Source organism: Vulpes vulpes, chromosome 12 (assembly GCF_048418805.1).
Source record: "Vulpes vulpes isolate BD-2025 chromosome 12, VulVul3, whole genome shotgun sequence".
NCBI lineage: Eukaryota > Metazoa > Chordata > Mammalia > Carnivora > Canidae > Vulpes > Vulpes vulpes.
In genome coordinates, this window is record NC_132791.1 from 95,894,870 (window position 1) to 95,920,418 (window position 25,549).

At 41.6% G+C, this 25,549-nt stretch overlaps 1 protein-coding gene and 1 pseudogene across 3 annotated transcripts in view; one reads left to right on the forward strand and one right to left on the reverse strand.

The window, feature by feature from the left end:
* Positions 1-25,549, forward strand: part of LYRM4 (LYR motif containing 4) — a 163,630-nt gene that overhangs the window by 33,465 nt on the left and 104,616 nt on the right. For all 3 annotated transcript variants that reach the window (XM_025987473.2, XM_025987474.2, XM_025987472.2), the window contains exon 2: positions 9,133-9,253. In XM_025987473.2, coding sequence (XP_025843258.1) covers positions 9,133-9,253 — 121 coding nt within the window. The remainder of the gene's footprint in view (positions 1-9,132; positions 9,254-25,549) is intronic.
* LOC112911113 (E3 SUMO-protein ligase PIAS2-like) lies at positions 15,510-17,311 on the reverse strand (annotated as a pseudogene).

The following is a 25,549-nucleotide window of genomic DNA, read 5'->3' on the forward strand; positions in this document are numbered from 1 at the left end:
AGGTTGGGGAATAGGCAAAAATGGGTGAAGAGAGTCTAGAGACACAAACCACAAACTTCCAGTTCTAAGTAAGTCATACAGAAGTAATATACAGCATCCTGACGATAGTAAATAATATTACAGACCATACTTGAGAGTTGCCAGGAGAGTAAGTCCTTAAAGTTCATTTTGTATGGTGACAAATGTTAACTAGACCTATTGTGGTGATCATTTCACTGTGTATACAGGAAGCAAATTATGTTATACACCTGAAACCAATATAATGTTATATGTTACACCTCAACAACAAAAAAAAAAAATTTAATAAAATAAGATACTGTTTTCACCTGTTAGATTAACAAAGATCAAAATTTGGATAATACATTGTTTTGGCAAAGATGTTAGGAAAGAGTCACATTTATATCCGATGGAACCTCTACACAGAATTTGGACAATATTTTATCAAAGCCGTAAATACATATGTCTTTTGCCTTACAAATTCCTGTTCTCAGAATTGATCTCATAGACACCCATATGTGATGCTACAGTAAACGAGGATATTGATTAATTACAGCATTGTTTGTAAGAGCAAGATTATAAGTAACCTAAATATCCGTTAATAAAAGCCTGGGTGGATGAATCCTACTTCATCCATACAGTGGAATGCGACACAACCTTTTATGAGTCAGCTCCATTTGTATTGATCTGAAATGTTCACTAATAACATTCCAATTGAAGAATTAAAGGTACCCATCGTGTGTAGAGTGCTGCCACTTGAGGAAGAAAAAAATACAAAGGTTTTGTCAAGAACCTACTCTCTGACAGGCTAGTAAGAAACTGCTGTGATTGCATCTAGCGTGAACTGGGAGGGAGACTAATCTTTCTCACATTTTTTACACCTTTGACTTTTGCACCTGGGAGTTTAAGTTTTTTGAAACATTGATTTTAAAAGCATAATTTCATCAATTATGTAGCCACTTCTCCATTGTTGAACATTTAGGGTTGTTTTTAATGCTTACAAATAGTTCTGTAATGAACATCTTTCAGCATATATCTTCATGTGTATTTCAGATTATTTCTGTAAGATTACTAAAAGTAGAATTACTAGATAAACAATTATGAACTTTATTACACATTATTATGCTATTTTCCCCACAGGAAGTACAGTTCATACATCTACCTGCAGGATGTAAAGGCCCTTTGTTTTCATTCTTGTTTTTGTTTTTTTTGGCCCTTTGTTTAAAAAAAAAAAATTCTGCTAATTTGATGGCACAAAATCATAGCTTGTTTAAATTTGCATTTCTCTAATTATGATGGAGACTGAACATTTATCTCTCTAAATTTAGTCACTGTTTGTGCTCTCTTGTGAATTATTGTTTCTGGACTCTTACTCATTTATTTACTGTGGTCCTAACATCTTTTGCACTCGATTTATGTGTGCTATGTATATGCTAAGGATATTAATCTTTTGTCATACTTGTTTCTAACTGGGTTAGGTCTTTAAGGACGAGTAGGAGTTAGCCAAGAAACCAAGCTGGAGGAGGACATTCCTCGTATAGAGGAGTAGCAGGCCTGAAGGAGAGAGGACTGAGGACATGACACATCTTGTTGGTGGTCCATGCTGGAAGTGGCGCTTGATAGAGTGGGAGAGACAAGCAGGGGTATACCATCCGTGCATTTGACCCTTATCCTGAAGATAATGAAAAGCCATTAGGGGATTCTAACAGAGAAGTATGAAGTAGGTTTTATTTATAGCAGCTGCCCCAAGACTAAGGAGCTTTGGTCTCCAAAGTAGGTTTTCTGGTAGTAACTTCACCTACTCAGTCCACAACTCCTCTTATTGATCACTGTCCACCTTTTTAAAATAATTAATCTCGATTATTTCACTCACTCTTACTGCTTATATCAATAGCTCTTTCCCTTGTAATGCTCTCAGCTGCTTGTCTTTTCATAAGACACGATTGGTCCTTGAACTATTTATAGGAACACTTGAAGCAATGTTGAGAAACCAGATGATCTTTTTAAGCTTTGTGATGCAAGAGACAATTTTTTTTAATGCCTTTTCAAAGGATTAATAACTTGGCTTATACCAAGTTCTTTTCGAAATTTGGATAGAGTTTACTGACCTCTAGAGGAGGCATAGCTTAGAGTTGAAAATCAGACTGTAAGTCAATGGGGTTCAGGACCCAGCTCTGCACTTACTAGACATGTAATCTTGGCCTAAATGTTCTAATTCTCTCTGAGCCATAGTTTGTAAGGATTAAATGAGAACATATATATCCACGTACTTAAGCACAGTGTCCTGTGTGTGGTACTTGTGCCATCAATCATAGATATTATTTTGTTCCCCCCTTTGGGCCCTGAAGACAGCAAATGACTGCAGAAAGCAGCCTTTCTCTTGGCAGCTTTGAGAACAGAAATCTATATTCCATTCTCTACTACCTACTTAAAGGGTTTTGTTTTTGTTTTTGTTTTTGTTTTATTTTTTACCCTTTCTTAAAGTACATTTTCTCTGACCTTGGAGTTCAGCGTTTTAAAAGTAAATATCTTGGCATTGTACTCTGGTGGTTAAATCTCAGTGAGTCTTCTCAGTTTTTCATAATCACTCCTGGGACATTTTCTTCCATTATAACGTTAATTTCCTACCCAGTTCAGTTTATTCACACTTATTCATAGGTTATGTATCTTTGCCCTGCTCTGAAGCTTAATTTTTTTCTTACATATCTCTCATCAACTTACATAATTTTTCTGTTTCAGATTTGATTTTCCAGTTTGTCCTCCACCCTGTTTCTAGAATACAGCATTAATTTCTACTTCAGCCATGTACATAATCATTCTCTAGTATTGTAGTCTTTATTTGGTGGTATCTTTCTGCTTTTCTTAAAAGTAGACAAATGTAATATGACTCTTATACTGTTTATTTTTTCAATGTCCCTTGAAAGTCACCCTAGGGAGAGGATGCAATTGGTTAAACATCTGCCTTAGGCTCAGTTCATGATCCCAAGGGTCCTGGGATCAAGCCCCACATCAGGCTCCCTGCTTGATAGGAAGTCTGCATCTCCCTCTCCCTCTGTTCCCCACCCCTACTCATTTTCTCTCTCTCTCTCTCTCTCTCTCTCTCTCTCTCTCTCTCTCTTTCTCTCAAATAAATAAAATCTTGAAAGAAAAAAAAGTCACCGTAGTGAGAAAAAGTTTATCTACAATAAAATGTATATGTTTTAAGTGTACAATTTCAATGTTTTGGCAAATGTAAAGGCCTGTGAAAATACCACCCCAGTCAAGCTAAGAACTATTCCATTGTGCCCTAGAACTCTCCTTAGCCCTTCTGTGTTCACTTTAAATACTTTCTATTTCCTCTTTCATCTCTGTGTAGAATCCTATATAGTCCCGGAGTCCAAAACCTTATTTTTCTCCAATGTAGCCCTAGTACCTCATTTAGTGCTTACATAATAGGCACTCAGTACTTAATCCTTTTTTTTTTATTTTTTTTTTAATTTTTATTTATTTATGATAGTCACAGAGAGAGAGAGAGAGGCAGAGACACAGGCAGAGGGAGAAGCAGGCTCCATGCACCGGGAGCCCGACGTGGTATTCGATCCCGGGTCTCCAGGATCGCGCCCTGGGCCAAAGGCAGGCGCTAAACCACTGTGCCACCCAGGGATCCCTCAGTACTTAGTTCTTAAGTAAATTCTCAGTGCACGTTTTGTAACCACTACCTTTCCAAGGCTATTTCAGTCTTTGTGCTGCAAACCCTTTTCATTCTCTTTCCTTTTGTATAATACTTCGTTCTGTTTTCCTTATTGATTATTGGCCTTTTCCTAAAGATCTTTTTAATATCACCTATGATGTCTTGAGAAGTTTATTTATTCCCCACATATTTACTGAGTACAGTCTCTGAGCTATGCACTTGAGATCCGGGGTAACAAGAAAGATAAAGGTCTCTATTGTATGGGGCTTATATTCTAGTGGAAACTTAAATTCATAAGAAGGAAGCTTTCTGATCTGACCCTCATCCTGTTATCTACCCAGAGTACTCATGACCTTCAAATCGTCCTTGAGCTTTCTCTCCTGTTGTTGTTAGTATCCATTTTATCGTACACCACACACACCATAATCCCAAGGCTATTGCATTAGTGTGAGAGATCAGAGTGTGAACCAAGACTAGGGCTGAAGGTTTAGAGACGTGGAAGGTGATTCAGAAGAGATGTAAAAGGTTGAAAGAATGAGATACTGTGCTTGATTGAATATAAAGAGCTATGGGAAAGGAGGGGATTTAGGATGAATCTCCTAACATCTGATTTAGATAGTTAGCCGTTTGAAAATGCACCTACCTACAAAGGAAATACTGGCCTCTGGGGCTTAGGGGGAAATAGGATGATGACTTCAGTTTCAAAGTGTTCAATAAAAGAAGCTGTAGTGAGTATCGTGAGTGTCTTTTGTTAGCAAGTCCAAAAGGCTGTTGGGTTATATGGATTTGGGACTCAGAAAGCCAGCATGGGCTAGAGAAAGACTTGGTAGCCAATGGCATATATATGATAGTAAAACCTTGGGCACAGATTCAATTAGTGGAGGAGATTTTATTAAAAAGAAAACAGGTCCAGTAGGGAGCCCTAGAGACTACAACATAGAAGAGGCAACATCACAAAGTAGCCTAGGAAGAAATACCAGTAGATCTAGAAAACAAGAGGAGACACCCGCTCACTGTGAAACTCTCCATCAGTAAAGCAAATGTAGATAACTCAGTAAAAGATTGCAAACACTGTCATCTATCTCATTATAAAGAGTACTGACTTTAAAAGTTCTTATTTTTATTAAAAATTAAAATTTTTCAAGTTACCTAAGACAGGTAGCCTACATATGCACTGAGTGCCATTTGGATATTAAGACTCAATGAATCTTAAGTCTTGACATCAAGAAGTCAGCAGATGACAGTGTCATCGGGGCTTCAATACGGATTTATTAGGCAGCTTGACCTCAAAGATGTGTAAGGATGAACTAATGACCCGTAAGCAGCAGTGGGATCCCAGAACACACTGGCCCTGGAATCTGGAGGCATAGCAAAATTAAGCAGCTTTCTCTTTATGGCTATAAAGAAAGCACTGTCTTCGGGGGGGCAAAGCACATTTGAGTTGATATGTTGATGGAGGACATGTCCTTCCAACCAACTGAAGGAGTTTACCCAAGAGGCTGAAAGAAGCGTCTAGTTGTTTTATTACCGGGATACTTGACTTGGGTTTAGAGGAAGAAGGAAGAAGCACCAGTAGTTTCACAGGACAGATAAGCAGAGAAACCAGCATGAGGGGTGGGATGGTGATGAAGGATGACACAAATTATATCAGCTTATCTCCCAGTTGCACCTTTCGGGTGCTACAACCAATGTGAGCCTGCAAATGCTATGATTATCATGGCCTGCATTGGAAGGGGAGAAAGTAAAGCAAGACCTCAGGCACTACAGAGCTTTTATTACTGTCTGCTGTTTATTTTGCGGCTGGGAAATTACGATGGGTAGAAGAATCTCATAAAGGAGTTTGATCCTTGCATGGTGAAAGGATAGTCAGTAGAGCCGGTGTGCACTTGAAGGTATCATGGCAGACCAAAGAGCAAAGGTTGTGGTGGAGAAGAAAAGCCAAATGGAAATCTACACAGAGAAAAGCACAAAGGGTCCGCAAAGCTTCAGGAGGGTAGAGTGAGAGGTGACTGAGCAGCATAGCCTTACTGTTTCTGTGGATGTGGCCTGCTTTCTCTTTCTCAGAGTTGATAGCTCTTGCAGTTGTGTTGGCTTTTTTTTTTTTTTTTTTTTTTTAGATTTTATTTATTTAATTCATGAGAGACACAGAGAAAGAGAGAGAGAGAGAGGCCGAGACACAGGCAGAGGGAGAAGCAGGCTCCATGCAGGGAGCCCGATGTGGGACTCTGTCCCAGGTCTCTAGGATCAGGCCCTGGGCCAAAGGCAGGCGCCAAACCACTGAGCAACCCAGGGATCCCCAGTGTTGGCTTTTATGTGCTAATTTTTCATGCCTTATTCCAAACAGCATCTGACTCATATCAGGAGCATCCTAAGGCAAGACATTGTGCAGCAGCTGCACATTTTCATGGCAGCAGCTGCACATTTTTCTTTGAAATGCTTTTGCTCAGTGATAGGGTCAGGAGGCCAATAGCCAGAATGTGTTCAAGAATAAATGGTTTACCTTAGTAGTGGCAGAAAAAACGCAAAGGATAAAAACCAGGTGGGGGCAGAACTGAAATAATTGGTAGTTAGCCCTTTCCTACAAAGTTTGAAGGTTCAGGCAGATTTGTGATTACCCTCACAAAGTTAAAACCATTTGAAATAATTCATACAACTGGGGCGCCTGGGTGGCTCAGTCAATTAAGCATCCAGCTCTTGATTTCAGCTCGGGTCATGATCTCAGGGTGGAGAGATTGAGCCCACGACAGGCTCTGCACTGGGCATGGAGCCTGCTGAAGATTCTCTCTGAAGGTTCTCTTTCCTGCTCCCTCTCCTCCTTCCCCTCCAAAAAAATTTAAACATCTTTTAGTAAAAAAATAATTCACACAACTGAAAAATTGCTCACACAACAGTAATTGTTTATATGGTTCTGAGCCAATGCCATGACCTCTCTTGGGGCAAAGGACAACACCTTGTGTTTTGGATAGTGGAGGAGGAGGAATAAGAAAGAAAAGACAGCCACCGTCCCATCGTTCATGTTAGAGGTGCACTCAAATTTGGAACGACAACTTTTGATAGCTTTAGACACATTTAATTCAAACATCTAGAGCTTCATTCCTTTAGGTGTGGACTTTGGAGATGTGGGGAGACGATGAGAATACCAGCCGACTATGTAAATTGCTGGACCTTGAGCTCAGTTGATAGAAATCATTGGGCACCGTAAGTTATTTTCTGATTTCTTAAACTTTAGAAGAACATCAGACTTTGTGTTCAGAGCCATATTCCTCTCTTTGCTAGCTATTCTGGGCTAGTTACCACTTTTAGCCAAATGAAGGTAGTAACGGCTACTATTGACCATTCTATTTTTCTGAAAAGCGCTTGTAACATCCTGAGTGAAGAACTAAAACAACGCATGACTCCCTGGGGTAAATTCCGGTTCTAAAACCAGTTGTACATGTGAAACAAGATATTAGAATTAAATTATAGTGTCCACTCTGCTCCCATCATCACCCACAAAGAAGCTGTTTTGAGGAGTGTGGGTGTGAGGAAGGGCAGTGATGTTGTGCTATGTTAATAACCATCATGCTATGCAAGAGAGTACCTCAGAAATTGCTTTTAGCTTTCCTAGCTATTATATGAAACCTTGTTAGATTAGCAGCTATACAAGAGGGGAATAGCTGATATAGTCTATTAGTAAAAATTCTTTCCAAGTCTTCATAATGAAGGAGCCCCTGTCATTACATAAAGTCTGCTAGTTTAGGGATTCCATTTCCAGTCATGGCTGCCCCAAGATTGATCCTGAGCACCCAGGAGCGCCTCTGCAAATACTCTACTTGGTGCACCAAGGGTTCGGATGAAAGTCTCCCCAGACACTAAAAAGTGTCTGACTTGCTCCGTCACGATTCTTAATGTCACAAGATTTCATTTTACTTTTGCTTCTAAACACAAAGGGACCCAGCATTTGGATTTTTAATTTAAAAATTCTCTTTACTTTAGGAAAGTTGATTGAAAACAAAAGTAGTCTTCTCTAAAACGGGTTTTCCCAGTAAATTATATCCACCTCCCAAAACGTACACCCAACTCCCAGAGAAATTATATTCCACTTCTCTCATCTCTTTCCCCCTATGTGCAAATGTTATTATTAGTTTCACATGGATTCTTTAGCTGGTGTTTAAAGTTAAAAGCAGACATCTGAGATCATAAGAAGACTAGAGAAAATGGTGTCTGATGTGACTGGCTTGGACTCCTCCTTAGTCTCCTGCAGTCTTGCATAGATGGGGAGGTCATGCGGTAAGGCCATGACTATGCATGTGGGGTGTATCCCATTAAGTACTCCTGGTTATCCAGACCATTCTGCCCTCTGTCCGGACACTGTGGTATGACCGAGAATGCAGGATAAAGATGAGGCTAGGACTAATGGCAGTAAGGTGTTAAGAAGAAGAACTTTCATTGATTGGATCTTCCTCTGCAGCCAGTTCTGTGCCAAATACCAGTCATACATTATAAAGGTGAATCCTCCCAGCAGCCCTGAGAGGTAGGTGGTATTACGCCCATTTGACAGATGAGGAAACACGGGCTTATGTTAAGAATCTTGCCCAAGTTCACACAAACAGTAGGAGCTTGGAACAAAGCCAAGCTTGTCTGATTTGAAAGCCGTGCTCTTGAACTGCTGTCCTGTGCTGCATGTAATTTATATTGCTGGGGAGAGGGTGTTTCTGTGTGCATGTACGTGCACATGTATACACTTTAAAGATGAAGGAAAGCAGGGCCGCCTGGGTGGCTCAGTCAGTTAAGCATCTGACTCTTGGGTTCAGCCCAGGTCATTGGCTCATGGGTTGTGGGATCCTGTCCAGCTCCCTGTTCAGTGGCGAGTCTGCTTGAAGATTCTCTACTGCTGCCCACCCCCGCTCATGTGCTCATGCATGGGCTCCTTCTTTCTCTCTCTTTCTCAATCAAGAAAAAAAAAAAAAAGATGGAAGAAAGCATTTTGGTATAATCTCCACTCTGGATTGTGGTAGGATCCCAACATGAATCCTTGTATGTTATATTACACAAGAGGAATAAACAGCTAAATGATGGGACGAGATTGGAGAGCTGACTCGAGTCAGGCATAGATCACTATCTGGGCACATGAATATATGGTGCATCATTTCACCTCTTTTAATTCTTGATTTGTCTCTGTACATTAAAGGTTCAATTATCTACGTTGATGGAGAGAACTCAGACATGAGTAACTAAAGAACCCGTAATCTTAGTAGCAGTTTGCCATTTATATGTGATTTGTTTGTGCTAGATTTATTTCCCTAATCTGTTTGCTTAGTCATCCCAGAATAGTAATAGATGGGCCTGTCCCAAGAGCAAAGATCTAAGTGGATTATCCACAGGGGAATACAGACAGTTAATTCGTAAGGAAAGGCTTTTGATTTCATTTAAAAGCATAGTTTGAGACTGCTGACATTTTTTCTTTTTTTCCTGAATTCATTTAGAACTTATGCTGTCAGGAGGATAAGAGATGCCTTCAGAGAAAATAAGAATGTAAAGGATCCTGCAGAAATTCAGGCCCTAGTGAATAAAGCCAAAAGAGACCTCGGAATAATTCGTCGACAGGTAAGATGGTTCGATGATGTACTGTCTTTCATTAAGAGCTGTAAACTTTGACATATCCCCCTTAATTGAACATTACTGCTTTTGGTGTTTATGATTTATACCGCGGAGTCATGAAACTGTTCCTTTTACTCATATAGACACAGAAAGATGACCTATTATATTACTAAACTCAAGGAGAACATAAAGGAAAATACCAGCTTTCCAGAAATTCAGGGAAGGCATCCTAATGGGAAGCTGCATTCTCAGAATTTACTAAAGATTGATCTTTAAGGATGAGAAACTTAAAAATGTTATTCCTTTGTAAGACATATTTACATATTTATGCATTGACATATGTCAGGGACCATAAATATATTCTGCTTTTCCTGGTATTTTAAGGTCAGAATTCAAGGTGATATTGCCTTTTTCTTGAAGACCCTATCATTGGTGAGGAACCTAAATTTTGGTGCCACACGGAAGGTGTATCTGCAGGTGCAGGTGGTGTAAAGCACTGCTCGGCTCCTGACCCCATAACAGACCCTGGAAGGTGTTTTTGTCTTTGTCTCGTACAAGTGCTAGGGATCACCTTGATTTGTGCTTGCTTTTCTCTTCCTCATGAGGTGGACTGGAGCATCTGCGGCAGCATGGTCTCTTGGGTAGTGTGACGTCCCTCCTTCTGCAAAGTTTTAATTAGAGTCAAAGGCCCGCTTTCATTTGGTTTTCTCACCCTCTAAAAAATCGTCCTTTTCACTATTTTTCTTTTCTTTTAACAACAATCACACCATATGCTCCAGTCCTGCTTCCACTTGTCTCTTGCTTGCAGTAAATTTGTCTGTAAAGTGCCAAAGGCAAACCCCTTATATTTCCCTCAATTCTGCTTGGTGTTTTAGAAAAGGCTTATTCAGCATCATCAGGAGATACCAACTTACCTGACAACATATCATCTCACAATATATGGCATGTATATGCACGTATATATACACACATCCCTAACCCTTCTTCATGAGTGACTCTAAACAATTCAAAAAAAGAAACAATATTAAATGCTGTAGTTTTCCCTTTATGTCAAATTCAAAAGACAATATCATGAAACAATCCCTTCTAGAATAACCTTTCAGATTCTGATAACCCTCCTCTAGTTCCACACTTATCTCCCAACAGAATAACTTTGCCACATTCATCCATATTTGCATGTACTTTGATAGTGGCAGGTAAATTAGGTGTCATTTTAAAAACTCTAGGATGATGGCATTTCCCAAGCATCAATGGTTGAATTTTATGGGATTCTTTAGCCCTGGAACTTGGAAAAAAACAAGCAGGCTTAAGTCCTTATTTCACATAAACTCAGATTCAATTCTTTGGCACTTTCTTATGTAGACATTGGCAAGCATCTCCCAAGCAGACTGGCTTTATCCTTTAGCATAAAGTTGCGCAGAGTAGAAACTGCCTTGAAAAGGTGCCTGTAGGTACTCTGTGCCACCATTCCTTCTGTTACGTAATGGTCTATGTCACCTCCCAGTTTGAGATGCTAAAACCACCCTTTCAAGAACAAAAAGACTAGACTGGCTCTCATCAGACATCCGCAGTGAATCCGCATTCAAAACTGACTCCCATGGGGAGGCCCAGCCTGCCTTTGGCCCAGGTCGTGATCCTGGAGTCCTGGGATCAGGTCCCACATCAGGCTCCCTGCATGGTGTCTGCTTCTCCCTCTGCCTGTGTCTCTGCCTTTCTCTCTCTCTCTCTCTCTCTCTCTCTCTGTCTCTGTCTCTCATGAATAAATAAATAAAACCTTTAAAAAAAAAAAAAACTGACTCCCAACACTGCAACCTGTGGACCGGTGGGGGCCGGGGCACCCTCCCCAGGACAGCCTGGCAAGTGCACCTACTTTCAGGTCCAGGGCTTCCCTTCACCAGGGGAGCAGCAGATGATTTTAGCCCTGAAGACTGCTCAGAAAGGTTCCGATAAATGAAAGGATTCCCGTTCCATCAGAGAACCCATTAGCCAATTACAGGTCAACAACTGGGAAGTTCCCATTTATTTCCCTTTCTTGTCAGGACTCTTCCCAAATCCGGGTGTACCGCTTACCCTAGTTGGCCTCTGAGACATTAGGGGCTCCTCGCACTGCCTTGCCCTGTGCTGGTATGAGTTGACCGTGGCCTAAAGGCCTGAAGTAAAGCAATGTCTGTATTTTCTTCACGCCGGCTGCTATCATAAGCCTCCTAATGTGCCTGTCTGAAGTCCCTCACGTGAATGATCTATTCTCCACATATGCCAGAATGATCTTTTTCTAAAAGGAAAGGAGAATCAGAGCAGGTTATACCCCTGCTCAGAACTCTCCAGAGGCTTCATAGCACCATGGCAATAAAATCTCAAGTCCTTAAGAAGTCCTCAAAGGCTCTCTATTGCTCATGTCTCCCTCACACTCTCAGGTGCCTTCCTGATGCTGTTGTTACACCCCCTGCTTATTCCCATGGTGGAGGCTTTGTACCCTCTGCCTGGAATATCTCTCCTCAGACCTTCCTGTCGCTCAATTCCCTTTTTCACTCAGACTTTTATTCCAATTTCACTTTCTCACAGAGGGCTATCCTGACCACATGATCTAAAATAGCCTTCCCTCTGTCCCTCTATCTCCTACCCTGCTTTGGTTTTCTTTACAGCATTTATCAGTCCCAAAAATAACATTACTCACTGCCTTGTCTGTTTTTTCCTCTTCTATGAGGACAGGACTCTCCCCTGTCATGGTCACCAGTGCCTGACTGGCCAGAACATGGACTCTGGGGCCTGCCCCCCTGTGTTAACATCCTAACTCAGGCTACTAACTGTGATCTTGAGCCAGATATCTAACCTCTTGGTACCCTAATAAAAAACGCACATGAGACCAGGCCCAATCCTCATGGGTTATGGTGAGCCTCATATAAACTAATATACATGAAGCCCTTAGAAGGATGCTGGCACGTAGTAAATTCTTCCTATTATTGTTCTCAGAAGCATCTAGAAAGGCCCCACCTGCAGTGGGTTCTTAATAATCCTCTGTGGAGTAAAGGAATATATGAAGATATATTTGGCTCCTGGGATCATACATCTCAATTAGGGGGTCTGTGCCATCAAAACCATGGTATCTTGCTGGCTGCCCAGAACCTCTCTTCAAAGAGAATGAACCATGAAGGCAAAGTGGAAACCAGATGACGCCCTTAGCCTGTAATCTAATGAGACATAACCAGCATAAGTTGTAATACCTTTCATATCAGATCCTTCTTCTTCTTGCATACTTGTAAGCCAAAGACCATCCACCCGGATGCACATCGATCTCAGCTTCACTCTTCCATGGATGAGAAAGCCCTGGCCATCTTTCCAGCTGCCAGATACGCATTGTGAAGGCATGCTCAATGTAGAACCCCCATCTGACTTTCTTCTCTCTCGACACTGTTTACCTTTTCCCTGCTTTCTTGTCAGTTTTTAAAGTGGATCTTGCTCTCTGCAGACGTCTCTTTGGTCCCTTGAATCAGCTGTGATGCTAATAATACAACTGTGCACGTTGGTAAGATTATGAGTTTTTAAAGAAGTGTCTGAGCAGAGATTTTCTTCTGGCTTTTTTGGGTAGAGAAACCAAGGTGCAAGCTGGATGCCTTGTCCATGGCAAGTAGCCAGATGTGAGCTTAGAGCAAACTCAGAAGTTCAAGGACATAAACTCCTGAGTCAGTGAAACTGAAGGATAAAGATATTCTTAAGTCATTCTCCAATTTTGTACCTGAGATAGTTAAGGACAACATCACCCCAGCTCAGCCTCTCCTCAGAGGCCTTTCTTCCTTTGAATCTTTACTGTGCAGAGAGATTTTGTCTTTATTGTGGCAACCCTGAAAGGTTCTACTGAGCATTAGCATTTCCCATTCGCCTTTCACACCACTCCTAAGGATTATTCTGATTTCAAGAAGTAACAAGGCAGGTTATTTTTCCTCCGCTATGAATAAGTCAGACTCCTGGCCCACTCAATAGAAGTATGGCATACGCTTGTTCTTTCTTTGACATTCTTAAATCAACTCACCCCTGAAAATTATAATCCAGTCTGTCAGTCTCTTTCTAGCTACAAGCATCATCTCATATCCCATAAGTAGCAGAGGCATCCTTCCACCCTTTCTCTAAATTCCCATTATGTCCATTTAAAATAGTTCTATAAAGACAGATTGACCCTAGCAACTTGTATGAATATTTCCTCTCTGTTGAAAGCAAGTTCTGGACCAGCCCCCACTAAACCTAGCTTCCCTCTCTGCTTCCTGAGTGGGATCAAAAAGTAAGAGAAGCCTGGGCCACCTGGGTGGATCAGTTAGTTAAGAGTTTGCCTTCAGCCCAGGTTATGATCTTAGGGTTTTATGATCGAGCCCCGTATCAGGCTCCCTGTTCAGCAGGGAGTCTGCTTCTCCCTCTTATCTGCCTCTCCCCCTGCTCATGCTCTGTCTCACTCACTCTGTCTGTCTCTCAAATAAATAAAATCTTTAAAAAAAAAAAAAAAAAGAGAGAGAGAGAGAGGCCTTATGTGTATGTGCCAGATGGTGCCAGAAAGGATACACAAAAGCTGGGCTGTGTCTAAGGTTGGGCGAACAGCTCTCACACAATCTGGGCAGCAGAGAAGTACCTAGGTACTTTCTACTTCAGACAGTAAACAAGGCCCCTTGGGTGTTTCATATCAGAAAGAAGAGCAAGAAGGTCAACCATGCTTTCGTCTTGCTTCTTTCTTCCATTTCACTGTTCTGAAGGTATTCGTTTTGATTCCTATTTATAAGGTACTAATTAGAATAGCCCTTAATTAATCATCCCTACTCATTGTAGTTTGTCTTGTACCTTTGGATTTTAAACAAACAAACCCTGCCTTATATATCATTGTTTCTGTGCTCTATATACCCTTGCTACTCAAGGTGACCATTGCCATCACCCAAAGGCCTTCTCTCCTTGTGTAGTTCACAGATATTTTGTGTTCTTCAAAGTTAAAGGTATTTTCCAGGCATTTTGAAGTAGAATTGTCACCTTTGTTCTATACCTAGCTGAATAGCCACATGTCTATGAAAAAAGAAATGGAAAAAGCAGCTGAGGGCAGAAAACTGTGGCTATGTGCGGAGGCATCACCAGACTAATCTTTCTGTACTTTAACAAAGTTTACTTGAATATACAAATTAGGAGTGTGACTTTAGCAATACTCAGGTATAGCCTAAATGTGTAGCAACTTTTTCTTGAAACCTGGTGAAAATTAGTATATCTGTGCAAAGTTTGGATTTATTTCCAGCTATGTGATGCCCTCAGTGTTCATCAGAGGGCATCCTCTGAAGGCCATGCTGCTGCCCTGGATCCTCAGGTAGCAGCTCATCTGAGTAACAGAAGAGGTGTGTACGTGCATGTGTGCGCATGTGCTACGAACTGGCAAAATCATAATCTCTAGGGAAAGAACAACTATTCTCTATTGAGAAGTTCCCAACCACCAACTTGAGTAGGCTAGCAGATTTAGCACTAAATTTCCATCCAAATAATGTTTGGTTCCCATATCAGGGGTGGGTTGTACATATAGTGAAGTAAGGGAAGCATCCCAAAAAGGATTTTTGTGTGTAGCTTCAGTTTTTGGATGAAGATATTTGATTCTATAGCATGTGATTGGGCATGCTGGGTAACAACAAGGTTTTAGAGTCATACCAGTCTTGCCAGCAGCTTTTCAGTGATGACCATTTTATTACACGTCGGTCGTTCTTAAGCCAAGTCAGTTTTCATTTTATTTTCTGTGGAGTTTTGTTTTTTTGTTTTGTTTTGTTTTGTTTTTTGTTTTTTGTTTTGTTTTTTTGGCTTGGGAGTGGAAGGAGTGAAGGGTTTTGTTTTGTTTCTTAACAGTTTGTTTGCCTTAACTTTTCCTTCACATGAGATTAAACAAAAGTTGCTGTCATTTTAGAATCACTGATTACATCTTCTTTTATTAGGAAAAATATTCTTACATGAATACTTACATAACTTTATTAATCTTTATTACAACAAAAAAAAGTTTTAAACTGAATTGTAGAATTCATCCACTAACATATAAAATTGAAAGCCATCTCTCAAGATAACGGTTACGGCTGAATGTATTTAGTGTTCAAAGTACAGCACTAGTAAGAAAAATCCTTGCATGTCATTTGGTTCTTGTCCATTTGATGTTTTAATAAATATCAAAGTAATTGTTTAAAAAAAAAAAAACAGCTTCCACAGAGAGACCCAAGAAAGAGCAGTTTTAATGAATAACTCCCAGAATCAGGTGAGTCCTCCTTTAATCCAATGAGGAGATGATGTCAGGAATGGTGCTGCCACTGCTGGGGATAACCCCTGTGTCACTCTGCTGCTGGTTGAACTAACATGAGTACTGTTTTCATGGAGGCTAGTGGTGGGAACAGATGTACTCTTGCCTGTTAAGGATGAGGTGAGACTATCCAAAACCAATATCCAATAGGACTATACAATAAGAGAACAGTACTAGGGATCAAGTGGAATAAGAAGAAGAAAATCCAAACCTGCCAGATCTGATGACGTCCTTTACATTTGTGTGTGGTGGGATGGTACCGAACAGTCTGTTAATGAAGGTAGGATAACAGTGGGATCAACTGATCACTGGGCCCCCAGATGAAAGATGAGTGATACTCCCTTAGTTCAACTGTTTTGTGTTTCTGACATCAAGATGCATTTTCTGTTGGCAAGAGGGTCTTCCTGTTTCTGGGAAGAGCTCTTGAGTGTTAGGTCAATAACATCACTTTCTTCTTGCTTGCCTCATTGACTACAGTCCCTGAAGAAGGCTTATGAAGACACTTGAAAGTTTCATTTTGTTACATGATTGCCAGATACTTTCATAGCTTCTTTCTTCTGTCTCTTTGGATACCAAGAACCATCTTCTTGGAATGTGATCTCTTACACATCAGAACAGTCATTGAGAATTTCTGTAAAAAGCCCATCTAAAAATAGACTTTTCATGGGCAGCTTTTTTGTCACACACAAGACAAATCCAAGCAGGCTTCTCATTCATTTGCAGACAAAGGGCAGCATCAAAACACTATAGATGTGTATAAGGCACTGCATGGCATGGGATTGTCGGCCTCATTTATTTTCCTTAAAGGGCACATCAAGGATATCTGAAGGAATTTGACTATCCGGAGCTGCAGTTAAGTTTTTCTTTAATTGGGGATCCCTGGATGGCTCAGCAGTTTAGCGCCTGCCTTCCGCCCAGGGCGTGATCCTGGGGCCCCGGGATCAAGTCCCACATCGGGCTCTCTGCATGGAGCCTGCTTCTCCCTCTGCCTGTGTCTCTGTCTCTGTCTCTCTCTCTCTCTCTCTCTCTCTTTCTCTCTCTCTCTCTATCTCTCATAAATAAATAAATAATCTTTAAGAAAAATTTTTTCTTTAATTAATTTTTCAGGATGACCAAGATTTCTAATACCTTCATTTTTAGTCTTTGTAATGACGTGGCTGATGTGAACTCATACAACATATACAGACATGGAGTAATTCTTCCCAATTTCTCATGCCTAAGAAATGGAAATCTGATTTGGCACAGCTGAAGATAACCCAACTAAAGTTGTATTTATGTTCAATCCCATTTTTAGGTGGTGATGCATAGCCAGGCAAAGGAAATGGCTTCGCATTTACTTTCATACATAGACGGTTGGGTTAGTTTTGTTCTTAAGAGCGACTTGTCTCTGCCAGGCAAAGTCCCAGCCAAACTTGGACTATATAATCTCTCCTACCACCTGGAAAAATAAAATAAAATTTCTGGATATGCATCTCTCTCTCTAACTCGTTAAGGTGTCAGAACAAAAATAAAAACTTCTCTTGAAATTGTTGAATACTGCTTTCAGCTAAATTCATGGGCTTGATGAGAGCATCAGGGACATAGTAAAAGGGCACATCAGGATGGACGGGAAGAATTGGAGGAGATGGCTGCTGCATCTCCAACCTGTATCTTGAAGCAGCACAGAACCAACAGGGGAGGAATCATGAGTGAGGTATCCTTGAGGTGGAAGGCAACCAGTGGAGTCAAGCCATGGCCATGTCAGGTTCTTCAGGTGACGAGCTACCATGCAAATTAAAACCCGTGAGTGGCTCCTGGGTGGCTCAGTCAGTTGAGCTTCAGATTCTTGGTTTGGGCTGGGGATGATCTAAGGTTTGTGGGATAAGAGCCTCACTGGGGCTCCCCCTCAGCAGCAAGTCTGCTTCTCCTCTCCTGTTCCCTCTGCCCCTCCCCCCTGCTCAGGTGCATATTCTCTCTCACTTCTCTCTCTGAAATAAACAAATAAATCTTCAAACCAATAAACAAACAAACTAAAACCAGTGATTTGATTATGAATAAACCAGAAAGCCCTTCAAGAAGCCATGGGTAGGGATCCCTGGGTGGCGCAGCGGTTTAGCGCCTGCCTTTGGCCCAGGGCGCGATCCTGGAGACCCGGGATCGAATCCCACGTCGGGCTCCCGGTGCATGGAGCCTGCTTCTCCCTCTGCCTGTGTCTCTGCCTCTCTCTCTCTCTCTGTGACTATCATAAATAAATAAAAATTGAAAAAAAAATTGAAAAAAAAAAAAAAAAGAAGCCATGGGTATCCAGAGATAACACTGAAATGCAGGTGAGGATGCGGAGAAGCTAGATGACTGCACATACATTGCCAGTAGGGAAAGAAAATGGTACACCATTCTGAACTGGAAATCTGCAGGCACTGCCGCCACAGCACCTCTCACACCACCAACCAGAGGCCTCCAGCACCATCCTGCGCTGGGCACCACTGGCCATATGGCTGCAGTGGCCCCGCCTGCCATGTGACTGGCTGAGGAGGCCTTCTCCCCCCCGCCACCTCCCCAGCTAGGGTCTTTAATAAGGTAACAGTTCAAATAATGGATGTATCAGACTCAGGGTTATGAAACTACAGGCGTGAGCAATTAAGAGCAGACTCCATGCAGCCATTAAAAATAGTAGGAAAGAGGTTGATACTACATAGGTAGCCTGCATTTTTGTTAACCTGACTGTGCATATGTGTGAGCATTTCTAGCCTTTCTTGGCTTACACTAAATTACTTTATTTGTAGGTCACTAAAAGTAAAGTAATTGTCCAGTTTATTGGCATTTTGGATGGTGATAGATGAGAGTCTCCCAAACCAATTTTTTTTACTTTTGTTTGCGAGTTTATGGTTTAGTCTTTAAATGGCCATTCAAAAGAAATGTCCACCAGTAACTTTTTTAGTGCGCTGGTTGTGAAGCGAGAAGCTCGTGAACGATGTCTGTCTTTTCTCTCACTGTCAGTCACCGCCACATTGATTCCAATGCCCTAAATGGTGGTTAAAACTGAATTAAAAGTAATAGCTTATCCATGGTTCGCAGCCTATGAAAAGGTAGGATTGTTTTAGATCCTTTGGAGGAAGAGCAATAGCACACTGTGCATCTCTCTTTGAGTATGCATTTAGCGTGTACCATTTTGATAATATGGGGGACTCTCTAAAATTTACCTGGCAGTTGTTTTGATGGAGTAAAGGAAAAGTCAACTCCTATATCAGGGTCATTGAAAATACATGAAAAGAATCATATACTCTTCATAATAGCCAAGAGGTTTAAACAACTCAAAGTCCCACTGTACATCAACAGATAAACAAAATGCAGGATATGCATACAATGGAATATTAGCTTTAAAAAGCGGAAGGAATTTCTGACACATGCTACAGCTAGGATGAACCTTGAGGGCATCATGCAAATGAAATAAGCCAGTCGCAAAAGGAGAGATTATATGTGGGGGTTACCAGGAGCTGAAAGATGGTGGATGCTTGGAGTTATTGCTATATGGGTACAGAGTTGCAGTTTTGCAGGTTGAAAGAATTCTGAGGATCTGTTTCACAAGAATGTGAGTGTACTTAGGATTACTGAACTGTACACTTAAAAATGGTTAAGATGGCTAATTTTAAGGGGCTTTCTTCCACCATAAAAAAATATCTCTGCTGCCCCCCAAAGAAGAATTATAGCTAGTCATCAATTTTTTCTTAATTGCAGAAAATAAAATTAAATGCTTTTAAGACATTGATATTTAAGTGCAGAAGGCTTCAGTCCTTTGAAGCTTCAACAAGTGGATTTATAGTTGTGAGCCTTCGGTTTCTCATCTGTAAAATCAAAGGATTATACTGTGATTCCTAAGGCTACTTCCAAGTCTAAAATCCCATGGTTTAACATTTCACATAGATATCTGTCCCCTTCTTTATTTGCAGAAACTTAACTGATACATTTTTTAGTAAACCACTCTATGCTCAGCTTTCCTTGACCAATTTTTACTAAGATCTTAACAGAGTTTAGGCTATAGATGAGCAAAGCTGTAAGCCATCTGTGTATTTATGCCATCATAAATTTCAGAAACTTCTCTTTGTCTAACCTTTCTGCTATAAGGAAGGTCAGAAAATTGAATTATTTTATTAATGTTGCTAGCACCGCTTACTGTTAACCTTCCTTTCTAATAGAACATACGTCCCCAATACTAGAGTATATCTCTGAGCAAAACTTTTTCTCTCAAAGAAAATTAAATAGCAATTCAAGAGCAATAATATGATAACTTGATAGTCAGGAAAAAAGATTAAAATGCTTTCCTCAAGCCCCACCATGATGTTAATACTAGTTTCTTCTTGATTTGCCTTCTCCCTGGTCCCTGGCTGGCTTCTCAGCTGCATGAAAGACAATCTGTTAGATAAATCAAATGACACTATGTATTTGTAATTCCATGCCCACAGCTTCTTTCCCTAGATATTTACCAAGCACCCACTCTGTGCCATGTACTTATGAATTGACTTTGTAAGCTCTTTGCAGGCAGAGTTGGGAATAGAATTTTGAAGTCCATCCGAACTTTGGAGGTCTTTCTCATTTGGACTCTTGGGAGACAAACCTTTCATCTTTATTCTAGATCACACCTATTTGTTCATTTAATAGAACAGAAATATATGGACTCTAATAGGGTACCCCAGCAATACTTTCCCCTGTGCCTGTATAGATCAACTAAAATTAGATCAAAAGATCAATCTACATATTTAAAAGCTAATAAAGCAGTCCGAAGCAAAGGAGATTTAAGCACTCTGTCTTGGACTTCAATAAAAATCCTCAGGAAATCAACATGAATTTATATACAGTGACCAGAATTGCCCCCTGAGTGAACTCTGTATCTTTTGGATATCTGAATTCCTTCAATATGAATGAAAGATTCCCCAACGCCCTGTCAAATGAGAAGAGTTGATTACTTTTATAGCTTGGCCTGTGTATGGCATTCATTTTTTTTTTCAGTCTGTTCAATATATAGTTCCTCTGCAGCTATAAAAAAGACTTCTTCCTACAAGAATTTAAACTAATTTCCTCCTTCTCTGCATTTTCTAGAAATTCCAGTAAATCTTTGAGTCTAGGGCAATACTATTCCCACAGTTGGCATTCCTTCTGAAGAAATGCCTCTCAGGTGGAGATTGTGCATTAAATTTGCTTGACTCCTCCAAGGCTGACATGTACAAAAGAAGATTCCATTTTCTCTAAAAGAAGCCTATCCCACCTCCGTATTTTTCATATACAATAGTAGTTCTTTTTCATATTTACATGTTCAGAAGACCTCATGAGGAAGGCAACAGTAATGCTATTTGTAGAAAGCTTTGCAGGGGTTTCATTTAGGAACTTTTATTATCCTTCTCCCATCTAACCTCCTAGAGCTTTACACTCTTGAATTCCCCAAGGAACTATTTTTGTTGCTGAAGCATCTAAAATGGAAGTAGATACCATCCACTCTAGAGCAAAAAGGACATTGATCTCATAGGCAAGAGGGGGACATTACCATCTGAGCTCTGATAGGAATGACATGATCTTGGGGTCATTATTTTTTTGCATAATTGACCGCATGTGTAAAGAGAAGATTTTATTGATGACTATTGAGAAAGGTGATGCTGGTGGTGGTGGTGATGATGATGATGATGATGATGATGATGTGTTGGTTCATTGTATCCTCTTTATGCACTGACACTACAGACTAAGCCCTTTGAACATGTCTCAGCTTCTGACAGTGGCCTTGTGAGAAAGATACTGTTTTCCTCATGTGTTAGATGAGGAAATTCAGACTCTGGGTGTTTGAATAACTCCCCAAGGACACACAATTAGAGTGGTTAGTGTCTATTCTCACTTTTTAGCCAGTTCTTAGAAGAGATATCAAACTGTGGGTGGTCTGATCTCAACAGGAGTAAATAAGACATTGGAGAAGAGAGAAGAAGGCAAGATGCAGGTATCCTTTTCTAATTGCTCATTTAGAATTCATATTAGAAGGTAACATATGAATAGTTTTTCCCTAGGAGCTGATCTCCTTTATCATTTCTCAAAAAAAAACTCTATCTCCTCCCTCTTTCTCTCACTCTTGCTCTCACTCTCTCTCACAGCCTTCAAAAGAAAAAAAAATATAGAAATCACAGTCTGAAAATGTTAAAGTTCAGCCACCTTATTTAAGAAGTGTTTGCTCAGAATTTCCCCATAGATCTGAAGGTCGCAGCTCCAATTGTGCTCTCCCTGACAAGCTATCACCGAAGTGCCCTTCACTGAAAACCTTTTGATGCCTTGCTGCTTGGCTTGTCCTTTCAAGTAATCAGAGTTAATTTCAGTCATGCTTATGCAGAAGATCTTCTCCTAAGATGACAGAGAAACAACGTCCCTGCCCTTCCAGGCAGGGCAGTGGAAGGGGCTCAGCCCGTTTATGTTTGTGTTTCTCTGTCACATCCTCGGAGGTGGCAGGGAGCCATTGATCTCCCATGCCCAGGTTGTGTGAGAAAATACACTTGTTTCCTGAGCACTTGACATCTGCATTGGATTTTTTCAAACTTGATGCGTTTCATCTGTATATATGTATGAAGGATAGATTCACTGGTGCTATTGGAAAGATACCTCCTAATTATATGTGAGTCTAAAAAACCCATGTTGTTTTATGCAGAGACATAATAAGAGTGGTAGCCAAGAGAAGAGATTTTGAGCAGGAAACACCTAAACTGAAATCCTAACACTTATCCAGTAGCTCTCTGGCCTTGGTTATGTTAGTTAATTTCTCTTAAAATGTTATCATCGTTCAATTTTTCTACTAAAGGCAAAGGAATACCATCCTGAAGTTGTTAGTTTTGTACCTGCTCTGTTTTTGGAATACCAAAGCCAAACAATGTGTCAGAAATTTTCTCTCTTACCCAGTCTGGCAATTAAGGCTGTCATGTCATGAATTGGTCCATTATAAATAATCAAAAGGCTCTAAAAATTCTCTAAGATGTGGCTTAGTTTTATTCAGTTAATGCTAGTGCACAATTAAATCAGTATTTTAAATACTTTCCTTTTCCTCAAATATCTCCAGTTGACGTAGCCTAACTTCTCTTCTCCCCACCTATCTTGACTCTTTAATGCAGTGAAAGTAGCACCAACTCTGAGGCCACGTGGATTTCCCCCTTAGTCTGTCAGAAATTAGCAGTAGCATCACCAGAAAGTCCATGACCTGTTAGGCCTCACCTGTAAAATCTAAGGCCTTGGGTGCATTGGTTTCGCAGATTCTCCGGAGCACAAGCATTTACATATGAATCTACCATATTTAACAAACCTAAGTATAACTGCCTGGTTGAGATCGCACTTGAGATTTCTTTCTACAGGTTATTGATAGCACTAAGTGAGTGCACTCTGTAACAGCCAACACAGAGATGAACGTGCCTCTGGAGCCCATTAAACACAGGCACTGAAGCTGGGTGGCCCGGCAGCCAGCACCTTTGGGGTCTGCTCCCAACCCCTGCCGGTGGGCAGGCAGTCCTCTCCTACCAGCTTCCTCCTGGGACTCCGGAGGGGGCTGCTCCATGACGCTCTGATGTCTCCCTCGCTCAGGACAGTTTCTGATTCAGAAAATAATTGGTGGTGATTGTTAGGCCCCAGAAACACACCTGGGAGTGTCGGAGTTTGACCAGGGGTGAGTTATGGCACTGACCTCCTCTGTTTACTGAATTGACTTTAGAAATAAAGCCGAGCAGCCCTGAGCTCGCAGACAGCATGTTTTGTTGGGGGGGAGGGGGCAGTAAATGGGTTATGTAAGGCTGAGTTATGTAACCTTGCTTCCTCGTCACCGGCCGCAGCAGCGGGCTGGTTCAAGAAAACCCTTTGGCTATACTTTGTAAAAGCTTTTACTACGGAGTGATGGCGGGACTGTTACCAAATCCTGGTGACATCAGGGGACCTGTGAACCTTGCACAGAAGCTGCCTTTTTGGACAGGTGACAGATTGTAAATACCTCCCCCTTACTAAAGAGGTTTTCTTCACGGGGACCCAGCAGGCCTTCAAGAAGGAGTGGGCTGGGGAAGGGGAAACCGGTAAAAAGAGCAAAGTCAAATGTTCCCCCCTTGCTTTGAGCAAGGTTCTGAGCATTGCCACACTTCATGTTTTGTTTTTTTCAGTTCCTCCGCTATCACGGAAAGTCTGCAGAGGTCTGTATAGCTGTCTGTGTTTTCCATGGTACTGAGTATTTTTCTAATGAAACGTGTTTTAGAACTGAGCCCATTTTTCCCTACAAGACCCTGAGCGCTCCCTTCTGTGCTGGGCAGTGCAGGGATGTGTTAGGAAGATAGCTTGCTCCTGGTTGTGTGCCCTGCAGGGCCAGTCCCCCTGACAGTCCGGCTTTGTGTCCTGCCCATGCAGCACCGCAGTCGCTTCACGACTGGATGCAGCTGAGTCTCCCTTCGGCCGGATTGCAGGATCCTTGAGGGCTTCGCCTGCCGTGTCCAATGGACCAGCACCGCACCAGGCACACAGACGCCCAGAGAACACCTTTCTGCGTTCACCGGCTCCCCCCGGGAAGGCCTTGAATGACCTTCCTCCTTCTTTCTTGCCTGCAGAAATCTTGTGTGCCAGGCCACCAGTGCACTGAAGTGTGATCTGCAGCATTAATTACATGGCATTGCAGCGGCATATTAGTATGTCACGTCGGCCCTTAGCCTCTGACCTTCCAGAGAGGCAGGGCTGGTTTCTTGCTCACCGTGGTGCCCTCAGTGCCTTGTAGGTATCGTAAGCCCTCCATTAATCCTTCACAGAGTCACAGTAGCTTGGTGGGAAGACACAGAAGGAAGAGTTTTAAACTGAAACTGTAGCCCAGACTGTGCCCCAGACTCAGGACAAGAGCAGCAGACTTGGCCTTTCTCACCGGAAGCCTTCTTAGCATCTTGGTGACTGCAAAAGGAGATCACGTGGGCCAACGCCCTCTACCATCAGCAGAGCCACTCACCAGTCAGTAGAGTTAACAACCTTTTGTAGCCAGCACTCAGCCCTCAAACTAAACACCCTGCTTTCCCTGAGGATGTGGCTACCTTCCATACCAGACTGGAGCCAGAATTTCTTCTGGAAATTAGTGTATTGGCTCTGCCAAAATAAGCGGAAAACAAAAGTTGACCCGGTGAGGTGAATTCCAACAGTATGAAACAAGGCTATTAAACCGGGTTCCTATTTTCTTACCCCACTAGGAGGCATGAGGGGCACAAGACCAGGGAGTCAGGAGTGGTTTCAAATCCTGGCCATCACTCCCTAGCTCTGTGAACTTAGGAAAATGACTTTCTGTGGACCTCCTCCTGTTCCCGCCTTGTCGGGACGTGAGAAGACAGAGAAATGTGTTTGTAAAGCATGCAGCACAGTCCCTGGCTCATGGTGAATGTTCAGGAAATGAAAGATAATTGGCAGCCGTGTCGGTGCTTCAGCTTGGTTTTCTCCATACTTTTAAAATCTCAAGCGCTAAAATGATGGAGCCGTGTCGCAGTTTGGTTTCAGATCTCTAAATGTGCAGAAAGGGAACGGCGGCCGGCCCCTCTTTCAGGCAGCTCTGCTCTCCAGTCTTCTCCATGGCGACTCCAGAGGCTTTGCTCATCTGCAGGCTTCTTGGCATATGGTACTTGTTGTAAGATAGGTCTGACTTTCCAAAATGCTTTTCAGTGGTTTCAGTGAAGCTGCAAAGACTAGATTCCAAGTGACAGTTTCCGTATGAAATATTTATCACATGCTGATAAAAGCATATCCACCAAATGGAACTAGGAGGGCAAAAGGGAAATTCAGTCCACATATTCCTACCTTCTTATTTTAGATGTTCCCATCACATCGCAGACCACCAGGCAGGGACATGAAGGAAAGGCTACAGGAAAGTAAGAAGGACCAGTTGGTGTTTGGAAGTGAAAACTGGGGGTGCCTTAATTTGAATAAATACAGATGTCCTCAAATTCAGAAGATGGGAAGGCAGAGCCAGGAGCTCTTACTGGGCCTAGCAAGCAGAGCACACTCTACAGCTAGAA